Raw genomic sequence first — 23,295 nt, 5'->3', positions numbered from 1 at the left:
TTGACTACAATCTTTACACAACAGAAATGAGATCGCTCAAATAAATCAAAAATTAAATTAAAACAATGTACATTATGCTTGGATAAAAAAATAACATCAAACATTTTTTCTTTAGGCTTATTGGTACTTTTATCTGGCTGAATAATAATTTCTTCAGTTGGTAATTTAAAAAAAATATATTTATCAAATAATCATCATGAATACAACAGTATAATGTTTATACAATTATTATAATTTATAATATTGGACGGATTCAACCGATAGAAAACACTGAATATTTTGTATTTCTAAAAGTAGAAAACACAGCCATGTCTTATAATAATTGCTTACAATAAAGTAAAAAAGGGGGAATAAAAATGTATACAAGAATATATCTAAAGCAATGTAGGTTCCTGTAAATATAATAATCTTTTTGATTTATGAACAATTATTCTGTTTTATCCACAAGTGTATAATATTAAAAATTGTAGGTATAATAATACTATATTATAATATAATATATTAGCTGTTTTAGAATGCAAGCCATTACAGCAGTTATATTTATTGTTGTATTATTGTTTTTAATCATAATTCATGTTTAAAACTTTTCTGAAAAGGTAAAAAGTAAAAATGAAGAAGACAATGATCTAATGGAATAGTTTAACACATACATTGTCTACAGAACTTGATTTACATATTATACTATAAAACTATGTGGTTAAAATAGAAAGAGCTTCCTAATATTATTATAATTATTTTATGTGCACTACCTCTGTATCACATAGGTTTGGAAATTGTTGTTAGTATACAGTTCTTAACGCCTTTTATAAACTAAGTACCTATATAACATAAATTGAATGGGCTCAAAAAATTGAAAAGTACATTGTGTGTTAGTTATACTAAGTTATTATGATTGGGAAAAAATATTAAAAATGTTATAAAAATTAACGTTTGAAAAAAAATTAACAAATTATTCATTCAAAAAATACTACTCATTGACAACAGTTTGATAAGACTTAAAAATTATAAATAAAAAAAAAACTAATAATAATAATGTGTTGTCAGATGCACAATAAACAGGGTTCGCCACACGTTCAGTGCATCTTATTAACTGTCTCTTTAGCGGAGTAAGGCACATTTGCATATTATCTCTGCCATTTAGATGTCTATTGTTTGTAAAAGCATATGTAGCTGTCTGAACACATTGCCCAAGTTACCCTGGACTGTTTGCCTCTTCAGTACAAATGACCTAATATCCATAAGTATGTTTTGACACTTGCGACATTTGTTGTATCTGTAAATAACAAATGGTCAGTATGATTGGATATATAGCTAAAATAAAGTCAATGGGCTAAGGAAAAACAAAATAATATGATAAGTTAGAAAACATAAAAATATTTTGAATACAATACATCTTTACTGATGAGTTGACATAATGGTCCCTAATATTTTAAATTAATTAAACAATTGATATAAAGTTGTACTAATATAAGGTACATAGAATGATAACATATACTCAATTTTATTTATCAACTATTAAGGTAGTAATATTCATATTAACATTTATTTTTAAGTATATACAATATGCATATTATATGCATTTACTGTTATACAAAAGGAGTGTAGTTATAATATTTATTCATGTGTACAAACATTATCTTACATATTACATGAGTTTATAGGCTCATAAGAATAAAATGAAGATAAATTCACATCATACTATCTTACTTTTGAAAAAAAAAAATGTTACCAACCTTTCTTCTTGCATTATATCAACACCTATTGCAGAAGGTGGTCTTTGTATATTAGTCTTTATGACTGGCATAAAATACTGCAGTATGTCTCTTATGGCTTTGAAACTCACATTTATGAATCTGAAAATCAAAATTAAATTAAAACTTAAAGAGATTAATATAAAATAAACATTAACTAGGCTATAAGGTGGTTAAATGTATCATACATAAACTGCATGTTTTATATTTTTTAATACATTTAATCATTTCCAATATTTATAAAACTGAAATTCAAACCAATATCTCATAGGAAATACGTTAAATCTTAAATGTCTTTTGAATTGTAAGAAAATCCAAAAATGATTTAGTTTATGCATTAACTAAGAAAAGTAAGCAAAATTTTAATGAAATAATCTTATTTAATTCATTTAAGATTGGATACAATTTTAAAGGACCTAGTCATTAAAAATATAATCCTTTACTACTAAGTACTTACGCTTCATTGCCACTTTGAATCAAATCTGATATTGAAGGAAGAAGCATACTGCAAACATCTAGACACCAAAGATTTCTGAAATAAACAAGTACAATATAAAATAAAATTAAACACATTTTAACACAGTGGTATACACATGAGAGGTGTTTAGGTATTTGATATCTCTCCTTTATCAGTTTTTTCATTATATATATATATATATTTTTTTTTTTGTATTTAATTTGACATAAACAATTTATACATTTTTTACACAATGAGTTTATATGCTGAGAGTAATTTAAAGACATGCAAGTTGTGAATAAGCAGCCACCCATTAGTGACTCTTGTCTATTCATTATATTAAAAATAAAAATGATCAATGTTTTATATGACTAATAATTTTAATCTAGATAAAAATTAAATATTTATTTAACAAAAGTAATTAATATATAATTGTGTTGAAATTTTAAAAACCTCTACAAATTTATACACACTATTGTCACTGTCTTTGAATAAAAATACATACCAATTGTCTAAGTATGAAATTATATTCTGTTTTAGATAGTGCAATATATTGCAGAATAGTGGATTCTATATAATATTTATATATACAGTATTAACTATTTATATTTATTTATATATTTATAGAATTATAATCCATGAAGTAAGAGAACGTGTCATGGACGGACAAAAATTGGTTCTGTTTGTTTAGAACAATAAAATGTTAATATACGATTATAATATGTTTTACTAACTTAACAATTACATTTATTTTTTATTTTTGTAATGAAAATAAGTAACTAACAGTATTTTAATTAATAAAAGTAATAAATTTCTATTGATAGTATTGAATAAGTTTGAACGAAAATCACACGTCTACAGGCATAATAATATTAGATTTTGATAATGCCAAATAAAGCAAAAAATTATTAGTGTAATTTACATAATTAATTTAAAATTTATTACATAGTCATTAAAAATTAACTAAAAGCTAGATTCTTAAAGAGCCCATAATACTTTGAAAGTTTTGTCATCTCTATAATTTGATTTTTTAAATTCATTTTTTATGTCACTAATAACTAAATAATTCTATTATTGATTTTTAATTAAATCTGTTTTTAACTAGATCAAATAAAAATTAAAACTAATAAGCAATAATTTATGTTAATAAATTTTTATTGTTTCTTTGATAATGATGAAGAATTTGAATCTTTAATTTCATGCTAATCATCATCTTATTTAAAACATTTATTGAGAATAATGCTAAACAATAAACATTGTTTGCATTTGCTGAATGACAGTAATAGGCACAACCAACTTTGATATTAAATACACTACAATCTGGCCAATGTTTTATTGGTTTTTTTTTTTTTTGTAAGTGATTCCTACAAATATTATTTGATATGTACATACAAGTCGTTCAATGATATTTTAATTTTTCAATTTTTAAGATTTCTTTTTTTTTTTTTATCTAAATTTTTTTAGTTTCACAACAAATATACTTAAATATGATATATAGCTAACATATTAAATTAAAAAATAATATCAAAAGAATAAAATCAATTTTTTAAATATAACTTTAATGTAATTCTTTCAATTTCCCCATAAAAATGACTCCCTCTATAGAAAACTTCTGTATACACCACTGTTTAGAAATAATACTAAAATGTAAAATTTATAATTTACGGGCGTTGTGTAATAATAGAAATGAGATCTGATATGACAGCATCATCATTCATAGAAACAGCTGAATTCACAGCACTCTAAAACAATAATTTTATTTATTAGTATACATATATACATTAAGGTATACATTATTATAAACCTTAAAATTTTTGTTAGTCCATAACGTCTGTATAATATTAAGATAACGTTGTCTTTCCTTGAGCACACTCATGGTAGACTTATGATTTTTTGAAAGAATTTCTACTATATCTTCTTCATCATACATGATATTATTTAAACTCTAAAAATAAAAATAAATAAATTAAATATCATTTTTTTTTTTTTGTAAATTAAATACTCATATTATTACTGTTTACAAATAGTTGAAATAGTATATTACACATTACTTTTATTATATTGATTAAAATAAAAGTCGAAAATTGTATTAAATGATTAAAAAAGACATTAAACTAATGTGTAATATTGAATGACAAATTTTGTTTTAAAGTTTTAAAACATAATTTAATACTTTTCAACTTTTTATGTAATAAAAAATTTCGCACATTTCTACAAACATTTTTTAAATCCCCAAAATCATCTAGGGGAAGTTCAAATTTCTTTGAGATGATATCAGTCTTTTTATGTTCCGGTGTAACTAAGAAATCATCAGCCAACAGCCGTTTATGTTGAGGCAATGATGTAATTTCATCTGGGATTATTTTTCTTTGAGATTGAGGTGATGTGTACTTATGTCCATAAGCAAAATGATCTAAAATATTTAAAAAAAATTTATAGTTTTGTAAAAAAATATATACACAAAATTATTTTTTAACCATTTTGTCTAAAGACTGGTAAAGATGATGGACGTTTAGTTAAGCTTTCATTAACTACATTAGAAGATACACTACGCATTGAAACTGACGATGTTATATAAGGATTATGTCTTTTTTCAGATATCTCAACACTATCAGGTGTTGATATAGGAGTTGGTAAATCAGGAGTATGGTAATCACCAGAACTCTCAAACTGAGGTAACTGAAATGAATCGCAAGGAGTAGAATCCACAGATGAAGTTTCAGCTTCTGAATAACTGTTTTGCATTAATCCTTGAGAGAGGTCTAGTTAATAAAAATATAAATTTAAAAATTTAAATTACAATATAGCATAAAATATATAAGAATAATTTACCAATGCTATGTTTTTTTTCCTCTAATTTTGCAGAAATTGATTGATTTCTATTTGCTAAAAATTAAAATATATATTTAGCTTTTATTTTTTATTTATCAATTGTTTTATCTTACCTTCAGCAGTAAATAAATTATTGGAATTATCTGTAAAAATATGTTAACATAATTATTGATATAATTATTAAATACAATATAAATATTTATATTACCATCTTCAGATAACGGTGAAAATGGAGGTGGACTTCTATTTACTGAAAATTACACAAAATATTTAGTAAAAAAAATGTTATATAAACCATGCACTAAAATAAAAATGCTTTCAAACAGATTAAATATATTATTCAGTATTTAGAACAATAATTTAAAATTGTAAGTATATTATATTTATTTTCTTTGAATTTAAAATACATTTTTATTGAAATTTATTTCTTCATTCATTTATTGTTTGTTTATCAAGATTTAATATTTACTTGCAGACGTATCAGATTTTAAACAAATATTTAACAAGCGATCATCGTGCAAGACAACAAATAAATTCACTAAGATTAAATTTTGTTTGTCATCTAAATTACTATTGTATTTTAAATTTATGAAAAGTAATGATTTATTTACAAATAGACATTATATTTATATACATTCAATAACATGATAAACAGCAAAAATTGATTTTTGCTAAATACTGAATATATATATATATTTATTTGCAACTTTTGAATTAACATAATTTGTAAGTTTTTCAATTTATAGATACAGATAAAAATGTTAATATATATTATGTACTTGACAATTTTATACATTATATATAAATACCATTTTTAAATGATACATAATATGAAAAACATCTAAGTAAATAATGCACACAAACACATAAAAATGCTTAAGTGAATGTCAATATAAACATTTATAATAAAATCAATGATACAACATTAATTATTACAGTCTATAATACATAAACTTAAAAGTAAAGCAAAACTCGTTTTAAATTTCTTATGATATATTTAAACTGCTTAAATGTTTTAAGTTATAATTAGGGCTAGCCTTTTAATGCTAAATGTGTTATTTTTTAGATGCTCTTACGCCATGCATTCTATATACATAATTAATTTCATATAACAGATACTTTTCTAAAATAAAACTTTTATTTTGTAATTTTTGCATTTATCAATGTTTGTCAATTTTAAGAGCACTTAAACTATTTTATTATTTTTAAGTGTACATATCAAAACATTATAGGAGCTTTTAGCTTAAAAAATATTGCTTTTATAATACAGTAAGAGTTTACTAATCTAACTTTAGTGGAACCAGAGGTTGTCAAATTATTACCAATACAAAAATATGTTTGTTTATATTTTTAATTTATAATTTGTAAATTAATCAATTTATCAGATGACAAATTAAGAACTAACGAGTGACTGAAGTATTAAAGTGCATTTATTTATATTTGATCAGATGTATATTAAGTGTTTCCAAACCATATCATTTATGAACCTGTTAAGTAAGTATATTATCTTTTCAAATAATAAAAATTAAAATTAAATATATACGGTATGATATATTAATGAAATAAAATTTTTCAAATCAAATTTATCATACTTGAGAAAGAGTAGGGAAAAAAGTGTTGGATTATTGAGATTTCCAGACTGTCAGGCTAACGAGTTTCAAACTAAAGAGCTCTTACTGTATTTGCTTTAATATTTTTTTCAATTAGGTATTTTACATATGTACCAAATGTCAATTTTTATAAATAATATTCAATTTATTTATATATCTCTAGAGATTATTAGATATGTCTTACTAAGACATTAGTTTAGTTAGAATAAAAAAGTGTTAAAAATGCCAAAAGTTCAACAGTTGTTTTTTTCTAATTTGCGTGGTTGGTGTGCAAAAATGTTGGTCATTTTTTAAGCATTATTGCGTCGAAAAGCTATTTTTTATTTTTAAATATTTATTGATAGTTTTTAGGGCATTTAAATTTGATCCCTAAATTAAACAAGTAAAATTTGTAGATAATTACAAACATTAAAATAAATAGACATACTTACATATTCTACTTGGTTTAAATGCTAAATAATAATTTATAATATTATTAATTTTTTGTTTACATAAAAAATACCATTAGATAAAATAACTATACTTACAAGTTCTATTTGGCTTGAACACTGAATGGTAATCATGAACGTTATTAATTACAGTTTGATTTTCATCATCAAAATCAGTTTCGCTTTCATCAATTAATTTCATATTAGTTCTAAAAAATTATATAAATAAAAATATATAGGTAATAATCAATTTAAAATGAATACTTTTATAGAAAATAAATATTGAAAGCTAACATGATTCACAATGCCATAAATACATATTAGAAAACTTTCAAATTTGTTATTTTTTTTAAGTATTGTTTGTCATTTTTTTTTTTTTTTTTTTTTTTTAATTTTTTTTTTTTTTTTAACAATTTAATTTCAACTTTTTAGAAAGTGTTTCAACTTATAAACAATGCTATATCAACTTAAATCATAAATTAACTATTTGAGCTGATTCATATTATAGTTTAAAATAAATTAGTTTACCATTATAAATATTTCAAAATTTATAGTTCCAGTTGGATAAATTTCTTCTAATAATTTAACTTTTATTCAAGAGCACAACAATTAGCTGTTAAAAGAATAATAATTTGTAATTTATGAATGTTTTACATGCAAGGTACAATACTATTTCTTTAAATAAACGCTGATGGAGAATTGTCAGTACAATAGAATCGTTGATCACAAAGTTAAAATCAAAGATTAAATAACTAAATAATCGCTTGGAGCAACTAACAACTTAATATAAAACATTTTAAGCATCTAATCAAATATGTCTGCATGGGTTTCAGCATTGCCTAATAGAGTTTATTTAAAATAATTTCTCTACATATTATTTTTGTTTAATAATACCAGCATGAAAAAAGACCAAAAAAATTAACTAACAAGACCAACATAAGTTATTTCAGTTTTAAAATATGTATATATTTTTGACTTTTGCTTATGTTTAAAACTGAAATAGCCAAAAACTGATAGCTGAATTTCAAACTGTCAAAATAATTTTAAAAAGCATGTTTAAATCAAATAACATTTAAAAAATAAGTTTATCATTTAAAATTTTCAAAAACTAAATAAAAATAGTTTAAAAACAAATAAATTATTTATACTTACTTAGGTTTAATCATTTCTCGTGTTTTCTGTTTATTAAAACTTTTTCGAACACCAGTATCTCTTGTAAACATTGTATTAGTCTTTGATGACTTATCAGGTGGTGAAAATTGATTTTTAAACGGATATTCTTCAGGTAAATTTATTAACCATGTTGAAACATCTGTCAATAAATGTGAAGCACCGACCTATAAATATTAAATATTTTAAATTGTTTACATAAAATCTTCATAGAACATAAATTATAGACATTTAAAAAAATTAAATCAACATCTAATACAATAGAAATTTCAAATACACATTTATCTATGTACTTAACCATATATTTATTGTATTAAAAGTTTACACTTAAAATATTTAATAACTTACAATTCGATTATCTTTTACGACTAACTCGTTCATATTTCCCCATTTTACAACCACTGAATCACATACTCTGGTTGGTTCTACACCATATACCCCAAGGTAATCATTACCACCTCCATATAGAACATCTCCTTTGTCATTAAATTGTAAACATCTAGAGAAAACAATTTTAATCATTATAAACAATAAATGTTTTCCAATTAAAAAAATAAAATAAAATAAAACATGCTTAGTAAAATTAGTATTAATAATAATATACCTAATTATAGATTTTTCTGTATCTATTTGAGAAATAATACTAAATCGCTCCAAATCTAATATATTAATTTTATTATCTGTACCACTACTAGCTAATAAAAAGACTAATGGATGAAATTGAATTGATGTTACAGCTCCTTTATGTAGTTTATCAAAAACATGTATCATGCGTCCAACTCTCAAATCCCATATCTATAAAATAAATAGCATGAGTAAAATAGTTTTAATACTAATACATCAATAATCATACTAATAAAATAGTTATAATAAGAAAATATAAAAAATACAGTAAATTAAACTGAACTTGGAACTATTAAATAACTGTTAACACATTTTGATTTCAAATTACATTTTTTACTATTTGTTTATTGTTATTATTAGCAATATATTTAATACTTTATCGTGAGTTTATAATATAAATCTAGATTTAATTTTATGAAATACAATATATTTCATATAATTATATTAATAATATCCAATAACTAACCTTAACACATCCATCTTCATCTCCAGAAGCAATCCATAAACCATCTGGACTGTACTTTAAACTAGATATAGATGCTTCATGACCTTTATACATTCCTATACAATGTGAATATCGATAATCCCACAACTGTAAAAACAAATATGTTAATACATTATGCTATTTAACATATTTAATATAAGTACTTATTACTTAATTATTAAAACTATACCTTAACATTGGTATCTTTTGAACCCGTTACAAAATATGAAGATGAAGCAAAAGGAAAAAAATCTAATTTTGTAACAGCTGACTTATGTCCACTAAATGTTTTAACCTTTTTTCCTTTAGTTAAGTCCCATACTTTTAATCCGCCTGTTTGGCTACCGGCACCCACTAAATATTCAGATGGATCAAATTGTACACATTCAATTGGAGTTACATGACCACATAAGCTCTAAATACATGAAAATTGTTTAAACAAATATTTATTTTTTTACATAAACATAAGATACTTGAACTTTTTATTGAATTATAACACATAACATTTTAATAGAAACAATTATTACCATAAAACATGTTTCACTGTCAACTTTCCACAAGTTTACTTTGTTATCTGCACCACCAGTAGCTAATACTAATCCACTCTTTTGACCAAGAGCCAAACAAGTAACATTTGCATTATGTGCAGCAAATTCTTCTATATAAATACAAAAATTAATACAGCTATTGTTTATAAAATTATTTTATCATGAAGTTTTAATTAAACCAATATAGATGTATACAAATAGAATAAAAAAGTTTATGATAGGTACTCATCTCAATTATACCTCACTTGATAGTAAGTCACAATTAATTAATCATTTCAAATTAAATACATTATTTAGAAAACAATTTTGAATGGAATCTATATTAGTTGTGATATTTAAAAAAATTTTAAAATCTTAGTAAAACTTCCGTTAATGATCATTATTTGATAATTATTTTATTATCATCCGTATATAATAATAATTATCTTATTTTCTATCAATTATTATGAAAAAATAATTGCATATAGCAGGCATTTTAAGTAACAGTCAAAATATTAGTATCCAAAATAATAAAATGTTAAATTAATTTTATATCATTTATAATTATTTATCAGTTTATAGTTATTCTATCAATCATTTACACTGAAAAAATATACATGATGAATCTGTATGTTTTATTTTTCATTAGTGTTCAATATCAATTGACAAAGTCTCAATGTGCATAGTTTCAATGGTGTTTAAATAAAATAAAAAAAAAACTAATAAACCACAAATATAACAGAAAAAACCAAGCTGTTAGATTTTCACAAAAACTAAAATAAATTGAGAAAACTGTAAACTTAAGAATTTAAGCCACTAAAGAAAAAAAAATGACAATTTTTAAATCATATGAATTCAACAATAATTATGAAATGAAAATTATAAATGTCAGTAAAAAATTAATTTACAGTTATTATTCTTCAAAAAAAAGGGAAAAGTTGGAAACCGCTTAACTATACAATACATTTTGAATGTAAGTACCTCATTAATAGTAAGTCACTATAATGGATGGGTTAAATTTGAAATCAATGATAAATAATGCCATATGGAAAAAATTATGAGTAAAGACATCTGTTAGCCTAGTGCCCTAGTACATATAACCTATAACCTGGTTATAAAATATATACAAGTATATTTTATGTTGTATTTATATTGTTAATTAAGTATAATTTATTTTACCATTAGTAATGTGGTAGATACCATTGTTTTTGCCAAAAACATTATGTTTGAAAATGTTATTACCCATAAATAATTTTCCGAAATTAAAAAAAAAAAAAAAAATAACCAAAATTATTATTCACAACTTATTTATCAAATTGCATAGAAATTTTATAAAATAAAAACTTTTCTATATACTTATTAGAATTTTTGATTAAAGTATAATCTTGTTATGAGAAACCTGATATTTAATTTTCAAAATGTTTGACTTATTACAAAATTATTAATTGACTTTGATAGAAAAAAATTTTTAAATTATTTTAAACATCTTGAATAGAATCGAAAATTTTTGAAAATTATTATGTATAGAAAATCATTATTAAAACATTTGGTGAAAAATTTAAATATTTACGGTTATTGGTTTTTTAATTACAGCAAAATATCAAAAATCATTTGAAGAGAAATAATTATTTTACGGGTGAATATATCCAATGTTTTCAAAAATTTTTACTTCAAACACTCATACAAAAATAATTTGAAATTTTTGTATAAAATGTGAAAATTTAAAAGAAAAATGTCGAGATTTTTAATTGGTAAATGAACAGCTTATGAGAAACTTTGAACTACATTTCAAGCATTTTTACCTAGCAAATAATTTTTTATCAATTTTTATACTCAACAAAAAAATTTAATTGTCTATAAATAGCTCAAAGAGTTAAAATATTTTGAAAATGATGTCATGTATAAATAATGATTACATTTGGTGAAAACATTAAGAATCTAGTATACAGTTATTCATTTTCGAGATATATCAAAAAATTAAAATCGATTTAGTCGAACATTGGATTTACGTAATAATGTCCATTTTTCCATAATTCTTTTTTTGTATTTCCTTATTATTTCAATAAACACTTAAAATTTTTAGATCTAATTAGCTCTTAGACAGTGGCGTAAATTGGGCAGTGCAAATCTACCAAATTTGTTTGTTAAACAAGTATGTACAAAATTATGGTTGTCGTGATTGTGTCTTTTTTTTGTATTAATAATTACGCCCTTCCGTTATTATTATTAATATTGTAATTGTGATAATGTAATATTATAATTTCTTTTCTTTATAGATTGTTATCAACAATTTTACCGCATTACCGCCAAAATAGTATGTTATCAGTTATCACTTAGACAGGGTTTTAGTGTCTTACTCAGATCTAAGGAATCTTAAATGAGTTTGCATATTTTTCAATTAATCATTCAAAACATAACTAAATAATATAAAAATTTGTTTCATAGTACTAGAAGTGTAAAGCAATTATTTTTACTTTGCATATTTTGCATATTGCACTCTTTTTTCCTTTTAGGTGCATTTTTTATTATATTTGGATTTAAAATACATACTTCACATATTTTGTTTAAAAAAAAATTTGAAACAATATGTGACAATAATGTTTTATACGTACTATACAATATTTAATATTAATTTTCTAGAAATTGAAAAAATAGAGTAAAATTATTAAATAATAATTTAGCTATTACATGTTTTCCCAATGATTTGTGTATTGTAAAACATAGTCGGTCGATAAGGAATACACAGAATACAGTCAGTTTATGTCAATTCGTCTGTTGGTATCGTATGTGCTTTTGTCTAACGTTAATATAATTAGTATAATATTCTTGACTGATACAGTTATTTTGTCGTAAAAATTTAATTAAAAATCTCTTATATAATAATAAATAAATTTGTAATTTTTGGTTTCTTAATGAATAATAAAATATTAATAAGGGCGTAAATGCATGCATATTTTAAGGTTTTTTAGAAAATGAAATTTCTAGCCCTTGTTACTACCATTCCATTATTTTTCATATTTTGTATTGTATAAAGTCTAAAGTCTAAACTCTAAATCTTTTAATATTTTACATTTTTTTTCATGATTTTAGTGTATATAAAAAATACATAAGTATTTAGAATTTAAATAGATGAAATGTTTAAAATTCATGAAGTATTTAATTGGTTTTTGTATTATACTAATAGAACTAATAGCACAACATTAATAAATGTAATTAAACAAATACTTTTAAAAAACTATTTAAAAATTGAAGATATACATGGCCAATTTTATGATGAGGCAGCTGCCACGCATGACAAATAGAATAGAGTAAAAGCTTAGAATCCTTGAATTAAATCTGCTAGCATTCTGTGTATACTTCAATGCTCGTATATTTATCTCTAGTTGATCTCACAAAATAATTATTTCTCATATAAGAACATAAGAAATATTTTTGATGGCTTACAATTCTTACACAATTTTATAAAAGTATTGTTCAAACATAATGTAATCTATGAATTTATATGCTCAAACACATCTAAAGTAAATGGTACAAAAAGTTTTAAAAAGTTATGTGAAACAAGATGGAATTGCGGCACCAATGCTTTGAAATCAGTTTATTTAAACTTAAGTAAGATTATTGAAACACTAGAATGTATATATATGACCATGAAGCACTTTCAGGAGGTGAAGCCAATAATGTTATGAATAATTTATTAAATTTTGAATTACTATTTTTTTTATTATTTAAAAAAAAAAAATGTTTTTGAACAAACTCACATGCCATCAAAATATTTGCAGTCCACAAATGTTAACTATTCTATAGCTATTCTAAAAATGACTATGGGGCAAGAACAGTTTAATAGTTAAGTTATTTTACAACTTTAAAAAATGTATATAAATATTGACATAACATATAACGTGAGGTCTATAACTCAAAAAGAGTCAAAATATTTAAAAAATTATATTATTTTTTAATTTTAATATTTATAGCATGCATCACAGTTGTTTTGAATTCTTATAAGAATTAACTTTTTAAATTTTTAATGGTATATAACTATACAACTTTTCAGTATACAAATTTAATAAATGCATTTTTTTTTAGTATGTATATATTATATATTTGGTAATTTTTTTTTAAACTTAAACAAAGTGATGAATGTATTGATTTTACAATATTTTTTTTTTTTTGTTTGTGTACACACAAAAAGTAGTAAATAATATGCTTTGATTTTCAACTTTGAGAATTATTTAGAAAGCATAATAAATTTTAAGGAAAACTAGAAATTGTATACTCTTTTAGCAAAAAAATTTCTTATAATTTTATTACTAATGACCATAAGTACTAGAAATGTTTAAGAAATTTTTAATTAATCATTTTATACTTAGAATATTTTGACTCTTTTTGGGCTATTTATAAACAATTAATTTTTTTTTTGTTTTATATAAAAGTTGGTAAAAATTATTTGTAGGATAAAAATAGTTAAAATTTAAAAACAAAGTTCTTCATGAACTGTTCTTATAGATAAACAAAAATATTTAAAATATATAGCACAATTTATTTTTATTAGCATTTGAAGGTCAAATTTTGACAAAATCACAAAAAATTGCTAAGAGTTTGAACTTTAAAATGTATAAAATATGTTATTACTTATTATTAATGCATATTTAAACCACGAATAATATTTATTATTTTATTATAATTCAAAAACATTATTTATGGGTACATAGAACTTTAGAAAATTATACATTATATACACAATAACATTTTCAAATGCATTGCTTTTGACAAAAATTCAACTTATTTTATCATAAATATTAACATAAATCAGTACTTAGTGATATAATATGTTCATAGAACATCTCCATTCAGAGTAATTTGTCGAATAAAATTAAACATCATCAAATTTAGATTTAATTATGTAGATTTTTAATAGATTTATCCATCACAATGACCCACCAGACAACTACTGTATAGCATAACAGTACCCTATTATCAACCTTTTTTTAAATTTTCATGCACTCTATAAAGCAATGATTTAGAGGTATTTCACTTCTATCTAAGGTTATCTCTATATAATGGTCATCTATAAATAGAGGTCATTTTTTTGATACTTTTGGTGACTATTACATAGAAGTTTTACTATACAACAAAAACTTATAAAAAAAATAATATATATACATATAATTGAAAAAAATGAGAATTTTCAGTATGTAATACAATATTTTTTTTTTGCGTTACAGATATATAGTAATATCATGAACCAAACATTACAAGATTTAAAAAAATATATTTTAACTTTTAAAAATATTATTTAACATTTCTTTTCAAAATAAGAACAATTTTATATAAATGTAAAATGTAATTAATTATTATTTGGCTCATAATAAGTCAGTCTCATACATTTTGTTTTATCTATACTTATAATAGTTATACTTACGTAATTTGCAAATATGTTTGTTTGGGTTTGCCATTTTAAATACATGTACTCTGAAAAATTAAAATTGAATAAATAGTTTTTTTTTATTTAAATCATATAATTTATTGCAAAAATTCTAAAATTTTAAATATCAATTGAATTTTGATTTGTAAAAACACATGTAATTCATGTAATTTACAATTTTCATAAAAATTATATTTTATTCATACATTACTAAGTAAATATTTGGTTAATATAATAATGTGTTAATTTAAATTAATATATATTAAAATTTAAATAATTTATTTAAGATTATATTAAATTAATTTAATGATGGTTCTTTTTATTATGATTTACTATTAATAATTTCAGTAAATCAAAAAAAACTCTCTTCAAATTACTTAAGTATAAAATGTTAAAAAGATTTCCAATGAGTATTACTAGGAATCAATTATTATTTAGAGTTCAAATTTTATAAATGTTAAGAAAAAACTATACAAATTTTGTTATTAATAAGAATCTATACATTTTTCTACACTAAAAATGTATATTTAGGTGATCTGAATGTTTAAATTATTCTTTATTACTTATTAATAATCTATTTTAAATATTTGATGATTTTTACTTTTTTTTAGTTAATGAACAACTTCTGTAAATGCATTACCTATTGAATTAATAGTTTTTTTTCTGAAGACATTTTAAATACAATCTTTTATAATAAGTTTTAATTTTAAATTTAATTTAAGAACTATTAAATCTAGTTCTTTTAAAACGCATAAGATATTATTTTATAAATAACAATATAATTGCAAAAAATTCATATTTATTACGATTAAAAGAATAATATAATAGGAAGTAAAATCATGTTAGTCTTTAAATAACTTCAGTAAAAACTTGGTTCTGTATAACTTTCAGAGGCGGATTTATCTTTTTTTACGGCTCTAGGCACCAAAAATTTGCCGCCCTTACAATAGATGAACAATTATTGAACACATTACCGCAACCATATACCATACATAATATAGAAAAATATAAAATATAAAATTAACAACTACAAAACACTACAAAATTTACCGTCCCCCTCAAATTTTGCAACCCTAGGCCTACAGTGCCTACAGTGCCTAATAGGAAATCTGCCTCTGATAACTTTGATAAATGTTGAATAGGTAATTAATTTTATAATTAATTAATATTAGTAAGTAATAGAAAAACATTTTGTAAATTGATAACATATACTATTAGCTTAAGTACTATTAACATATTGCTATTAGGTATAATAAAACACTTGTTACCAAATTTAATAATAATAATCAATTAAATTTAAACAAGCTCAGCAAACATTAAAATAATAATTAATAACTGAACACCATAAATAAGAAATGTTCTATAGTAGATCATTTATGTTGAAGTGAAAATACTGAAATTTTTTTTATACCTACTTAGTTTTGTTAAGTATACAAAATAATATCACAACAATTTTATTTTTTATAACATAAAATGTAAAAATTAAACATTAAAAAGATTAATGACTTGAAAAATATAAATTTATAATTATCATAAATTCAAAGAGAATTATTATTATATATTTAATTATTATACTATGCAAATAGTTTAAGTTAATTAATAAACAAAAATTGATAGTAACTAACAAATGTTAACAGTTTTTATTTGTTTTTTATACTATTAATAAAAGTTTAGGTATAATATTAGTAATACAATAATGAAAAATGTATAATAATTTATTATTTAATAATATTAATAATATTATAATTGATTATACTATTCCTAATATCAATTTATTGATTATTTTTATCAACAAAAACACATATTCTATTGTAGTAGAAATGTACACATGTAAGGTATGTGTTTATTACTATTTTTTTTTTTGTGTTTAGTAATATTAATATGTAAGGTTTAATGAATAATGTGATAGAAAAAATAAATACTAGAAAATAATATTTTAAGAAACATTTAGAAACTAAGATTTTTATTTAAATTTGAATATTTCATAGATAATAAAAAAGTTAAGAAAGTTTTGTTATCACATAACAACTAAAGTTTTTAATTCATTTTATCGTATAATAATATTAATTTAAATAAGTATGCAAATAATAAATTATGTATGATAATTAAAATTTACTATTTATATGATTATTTAACTCTATAATTTCAATTTCAGACATGGATTTAAAAAAATTCTATAAGTTAAAATTTTTTTCTGCAAAATATGTGCAAGCAGATTAAATATTTTGTTAAAATGTTTATCAAAATTTTCATTGTTAGCTCATTCCTTTATTTAATTCATTAAAAGTTAATTTTATGGAGTCTACCATTATTTCATTGAGAATTTAGTATTAGTTTCTAATTATGAGTTTTAAAAGTGATTATTTATGTTAAGTTAATAATTAATATTTCAAATGTTTAAAAGTTTTTTTGAGTTTTGGAGTTTTATGATCTATATTCTGCACTTTTTTTTTTTGTCTTTTATGAGAAACTTATCTTAAATCTTTTTCTCAAGACTATTTCTTTGTTTATCAAAAAATTTATCTAACCATATTGATTATATATAAAATAGAGTATTTATTTTATTTTTGACCCTAACAACGTTTCTAAACATACGTGATGTACTAGTGTGTTAAGTTTATTTAACTCGTTTATTTCATAACTAGGTAAAAAATGTCTTAAACTTACATTTGCAGAGTGTCGCATAAACATAAATTCGATTGAATATAGTCAAACGATGGATACAAAAGCAGCCCGAGTAGTTGGTAAAGACTTTGACCGCGATTTTGAACGTCGTTTGGATTGACGTTGCTTCTTACACGAGGAAAGGCTGGAAAAAGGTCAGCGAATTCGACTACCACGGATAACTGCTGCAGCTGTGCGTAATTAAAAATTGTATTTTGGCGTTTAGCATTGCCGTTATAATGGTGCACTCGTCCAGTCAATGTTTTGGTTTTTTTTTTTTTTTGATAATGACAACGATGATAAGAAATTTGCTCCGTTTACAGTGATTACGTTTTATCAGTGGTTTGTCAGACGCGCAATCCCATGAAACTCAACCGTACAATAAATCACCACCACCCTCCCACCATTATACCCCACCGAAGATCGGTATGACCGTAATAGTGTAATACTATGTCTGTGTGTAGGACGTAGGTCATGGGTACAAAACAAAATTAAAAATGTACAAAACTTAACTACGAACTAATCTGAATAACCGACGACTGATGTTCTGTATTTCTGTGGCAGTGTGGGCAGTCGTGTGCACGACGTCCGTTTTTCTGTTCACTGTGTTGCCGTGACAATAACAATAAATAAATAATACCTAACAATATTAATATATTGTATGAAAACATGTACAGTATGTCACACTACCGCAATGCCGCCGTTAGGACTGCACGCAGATTTAAGGTCACCACACACGAGTACGTGATCACAGGTGTCGGTTACTTAAAAGTTAAAAGTAATTAGGTATACGAAGTAAAACGTATTCTTTTGAACGATAATGATATCAAATATTGAAATATGTATTAATATTGTCTACAGTTTCCTTTTGACCGCAAAATATTATTAACCGTAGTATCGTGTACCTACATTAACGACGTATAAACGATGTAGAACACTTAATCGTTCGATGAGATTACCTCCAACTATAGTGTTTATTTTTTTAAATGGCCATCAAACACGTTTTGACCGTATACAATGAATATTATGTTGAACTATAATCTATTACACATCACAAACGTCCCAATGAATGTCATCGTACCTATGGTACTATTAGTACTTTTACTTTAGTACGTCCTCGATCAGCGGATAATAAATAAATTACCGGCTTGGATATAATTGTAAATAATAATTAGATATGAACGGTATAAATCCACACTTTATTTATATTCTAATGGAATGTAATAATTAATATGATTTTTTTTTTTAGATGTCTGCAATGGTAAAAAAAGCTTGTTCATCAAAATAAAATATTTTTAAAAACATAACCATGTGTACCGTATTATCGTACTTATGTATTCACTTTTCTAAATTTATGTATGAATATAATTTATAATTATAAAATTTAGATATAACAGTCCAAGATAAATACTTAAACTATTCAACCTTAATTCTATTCAGAGCCAGGGTAATGCCTTTTAGGGGAACAACACAGAGCTGTTGCTCCACAATGTGGTTAATTTTTTAAAAATATTAATTGTTTTAGTCAATTCATTACTTCATTTACTTATTTCTTACAATTAATATTAATAATATTATATTTTAGATTATGAACTATTGTGCTGAGCATTGAATGTATTGATTTTATTTTTATTTTTTTGTATATAAATACCTACACAAAAAGTTGATGATAAAATGCGATTATTAATTAATCTATTTATTATTTATTTTCAAAAATAGGAATGGTTTTGTATATCAGATTGGATTTGGTTTTTACTTTAAAGAACTAAAGAAGACAAACTTAGAAATTCCGAGTAAGTACTTTTTTTTATAATTGAGAAAAACAAACAAAAATTAAGGGAAAACAGGAATTTTTACGGAAATCCAATTTTTGACAAAATCATTTTGTTTTTTTTTGACGTAACTCTAAAACAAATAACTGTTGATACCTAAATTATCCTAACTTTCACCAAATGTTAATATTATTGTTTTCTATTTATAGTAAAATTTTCAAAATATTTTGGCGATATTTAAAATATTTATAGGCATAAGAAATTTTCTTTTTTTTTAGTTTTTTTTTTTATAAATATCGAATAAAAATTATTTGCTGAGTAGAAACATTTGAACATTTAATCTAAGGCTCCTTATAATATGTTGTTAATTTTTCAATTCAAAAATATTAAAAATGTATACTAACAATATTTTTTTATAAGCATTTAAAGTTAAAATTTTTACAATACCATTGGAATTACAAAAATTAGTAAATTTACTTGTAAGTTAGAAATTCATAAAAACTTTTTTTTTTGTATTTAAATTTTAAAAATTTAATACATGATCTTTTATAAATATTTTATACTTTAACCATAAAATCAAAAAAAATGTATTAAGACAATTATTTTTTATAGACATTTTAAGTTTCAACTTAGTCGAAATTATGTATTTGAATTATAAATAACGATATTTTAATCATTTTGTTATAACTAAATAACACTATCAATGGAAACTTAAACTTTTATGTATAATATATAATATATAAATATAATATATATTAGAAATATTAATGACTAATATTCCCTCAATTTTTTCTACTACTATAGTAAGCAATAATAATTCTTGTTCGATGTAATTATAGGTAGTTATGAATGTTATGATACTAAGTTATTACCAATTATTTTTGACCATTAAAATGAGTAGAATCTAATTTATTGGAAATTGAAATTAAAATGGAAAATTATATCATAGTCCACGATATTAATATATATATATATATATACTCAGAATGACGGGATGACTATCGATAAGATTCAAAGAAAGAATAATCTATATATACGCATTAATTAAAGTTTGAATAATTTATTAGATATATTGTACATATTTTATGCATGGTTAGTTTTTAAAGTATTGTTTTACTTGTAAAACAATTATGAATACCGTGAACATCTATTTTATAAAGTCTATAATAGATATCAGTTTATACTTTATAGTTTATGCAGTCAATAATCTAAAGTGCAATTACAATATATAATATATTGTGCAAATTGGTGAGATTATATTATACTCAATAATATTTTAGTATTTACCAATTTATAAACTTTTTGGTTAATTTAAGACACCTATATGCCTATAAATTACATTATATTTGATGGTGCTTGATAGATTACTAATGTGTACGACTTTCTATTTACTAATTTTTCTAAGCACATTCAAATGTGTAACTGTTATCTAAGTACATGCCTCAACGGTTTTCATCAAGATAATAAAAACAATTTTTTACTATACTAAAGTATTAAATTAACCTCCATCCCTCTTGACGTTTTGTCAAAAATATTTGATACCAATATTAAAATTAAATAAGTCTTTAAAAAACAGATAAATGAATAGTGCATAGTACATAAAGTACATTGTAGTAATCGTATATACAATGTAATTTAATTCTATACTGCATTCAGCAGATTTATAGATCATAGTGAAGTAGTATAATATGCTATAATGATTGTTAAGATATTAAATTATTCCATATTATGTTCGGGTGCACTTAGTGTTATAATTTAAAGGCTTAAACTATGAATATGACTATATAATTACAGCATGATTAAAATTTTAAATAAACATTAAATAATTTCATTTGTGAAACAAATGACATAAGATAAGTACCTATCTAATTATTTTTTTATCTATAATATACACGCAGTATTGGCGTATTGCTCGTAATTATTATAAATATATTATGAGTTATATCTTGCATGTTTATATATTATTTTAATTTATAGTATATTAGTAAGTAAATATAGTATTTAATAGTCAATTATATTGTCTACGGTTTAAATATTGGTCTTTAATGGTGACGACAATATTATAATACCTATAAATAATAAATATTACGATCTCATAAATTATAATTGGTATACTTAAAAATTAATTAATATTAAATATGAGCTAATTTATTACAGTAGTATAAAGTATTGATACAATGAAAGTCAATCTGTAATTATAATACAAATATAGTGTTATTAGTTATTACGTCTTATTATGTTTACGTGCCTATACAACATAATCATTTATCATAAACAATAATGTTAATTTATAATTTTCTTACTATGATCAGTATGATCATTGAATAAAAGTAATATATTTCTCACCGATCTATATCAGATTGGTTAGCAAAATAGTTTAATTTTGTAGACAGAGTTCGTAGTCATCATTTCATACATGTAACATGTATGCGTTTTATAAAAATTAAACAAAACATAAATTATAAAAACACTGGAGACTAAACACGAGAGAGCATAGTGATATCAAAACAATATTTATTAAGGTTAACTAATATAAGCACCTAATTATAACAGGAAATATTTAATATTAAGTTTTTTGCACGAGTCTAACAGGTAAAACCATACAACAATATACACCTACATTAGTTACTTTTTTTTCTACATTGTAGGAAAAATAATAGATGTTATAACTCGTGAAAGTTCTTATTTGTACGACAACAAAAATAAGACACCCAATGTGAAATATAATTACATATATAACGATGATAACAATTAGATATCTGTGGTAATTCCAAATCTTATTTAGTAAAATGTGTTGTGTTTAGAAATAATCAACAAACCGTAAAAACTGTAACTAAACTTTGTAATTTTATTTAGTAAATTATATTTCAATTAGGTTTAGTCGGTGCAGCCGTACAGGTACCTACTCTTTTGTTTACTTATAAGTCATGACTGTAATTTTCTACTAAAATATTAAGTTTCTGACAACATAACATACACATGCAAATATCGTATACATTTATTGTTATTAATTATTATTGAGTAGGTATTCAATGTATTTTTTTATTTACCAAGGTCTGATATCGATGTAAAATTAAGATAAATATTAACTTACAGAAAAACAGATTTCAATCACATCAACTAATTAGGTAATATATTTATAGCTTATGTAATTTAGTGAAAACTGATTTTAACTGAATAATGTATTTTTATGACAAAGTATTTCAACTCTATCACTATACATATGTAGATTTTAACAAGAACTAACAAGTAACGTGTATCAAAAATACTACGTAGGGGGTATTCATATATAAAATCCATTTACATAATCTATATCCATATAATATTTGTGTAGAAAATTCCATTATCCTACCTATGGTAGCAGTTATCATTTTTTTTTTTTACTACAATACAATAAAGTTCTTCTATTTTATACATTATATTCTTTTTTTATATAAATATTTATTAATAAATAATTCTATAAAATATAGATAAATTATAATAAATACAAGTACAATATAATGACTATTGTGAAACTGATTGCTCTCTCAAACTTAAATCATATAATTTGTGTG

The 23,295-nt window shown here is 22.6% G+C and overlaps 1 protein-coding gene across 3 annotated transcripts; it reads right to left on the bottom strand.

The window, feature by feature from the left end:
* Positions 1-486: 486 nt before the first annotated feature.
* Positions 487-18,250, bottom strand: LOC112591301 (katanin p80 WD40 repeat-containing subunit B1). Of its 3 annotated transcripts, none has more exons than XM_025335078.1 (20): positions 17,973-18,250; positions 15,303-15,352; positions 9,884-10,014; positions 9,547-9,771; positions 9,339-9,464; positions 8,853-9,043; positions 8,597-8,747; positions 8,231-8,415; positions 7,178-7,287; positions 7,082-7,102; positions 5,249-5,290; positions 5,154-5,183; positions 5,041-5,094; positions 4,686-4,970; positions 4,416-4,621; positions 4,013-4,153; positions 3,874-3,950; positions 2,209-2,283; positions 1,734-1,853; positions 487-1,273 (listed from the first exon to the last, which is right to left on the bottom strand). In XM_025335078.1, the coding sequence occupies exons 2-20, from the start codon at positions 15,334-15,336 to the stop codon at positions 1,138-1,140; spliced, it is 2,340 nt and encodes a 779-aa protein (XP_025190863.1). In that variant the 5' UTR covers positions 15,337-15,352; positions 17,973-18,250; the 3' UTR covers positions 487-1,137. The 3 variants fall into 3 exon arrangements, with proteins under 3 accessions (XP_025190863.1, XP_025190861.1, XP_025190862.1); XM_025335076.1 differs by having other exon boundaries at positions 4,428-4,621; positions 17,973-18,052; XM_025335077.1 differs by lacking the exon at positions 7,082-7,102 and having other exon boundaries at positions 17,973-18,052.
* Positions 18,251-23,295: the final 5,045 nt, after the last annotated feature.

The sequence above is a fragment of the Melanaphis sacchari genome, unplaced genomic scaffold (genome assembly GCF_002803265.2).
Source record: "Melanaphis sacchari strain LSU unplaced genomic scaffold, SCAv2.0 Contig130_pilon_pilon, whole genome shotgun sequence".
NCBI lineage: Eukaryota > Metazoa > Arthropoda > Insecta > Hemiptera > Aphididae > Melanaphis > Melanaphis sacchari.
The sequence above is the reverse complement of the archived record's forward strand: the minus strand, read 5'-3'. Positions and strand labels throughout refer to the sequence as shown.

Excerpts from the sequence above, each read along its gene's own strand:
- LOC112591301 (XM_025335078.1), bottom strand. The coding sequence starts at position 15,336 with ATGGCAAACCCAAACAAACATATTTGCAAATTAC. Across the intron at positions 5,095-5,153 it reads TAATTTATTTACTGCTGAAG|CAAATAGAAATCAATCAATT; the intron begins GTAAGATAAAAC and ends TTTAATTTTTAG. Across the intron at positions 4,154-4,415 it reads TAAAAAATGTTTGTAGAAAT|AGTTTAAATAATATCATGTA; the intron begins GTGCGAAATTTT and ends TTTTATTTTTAG.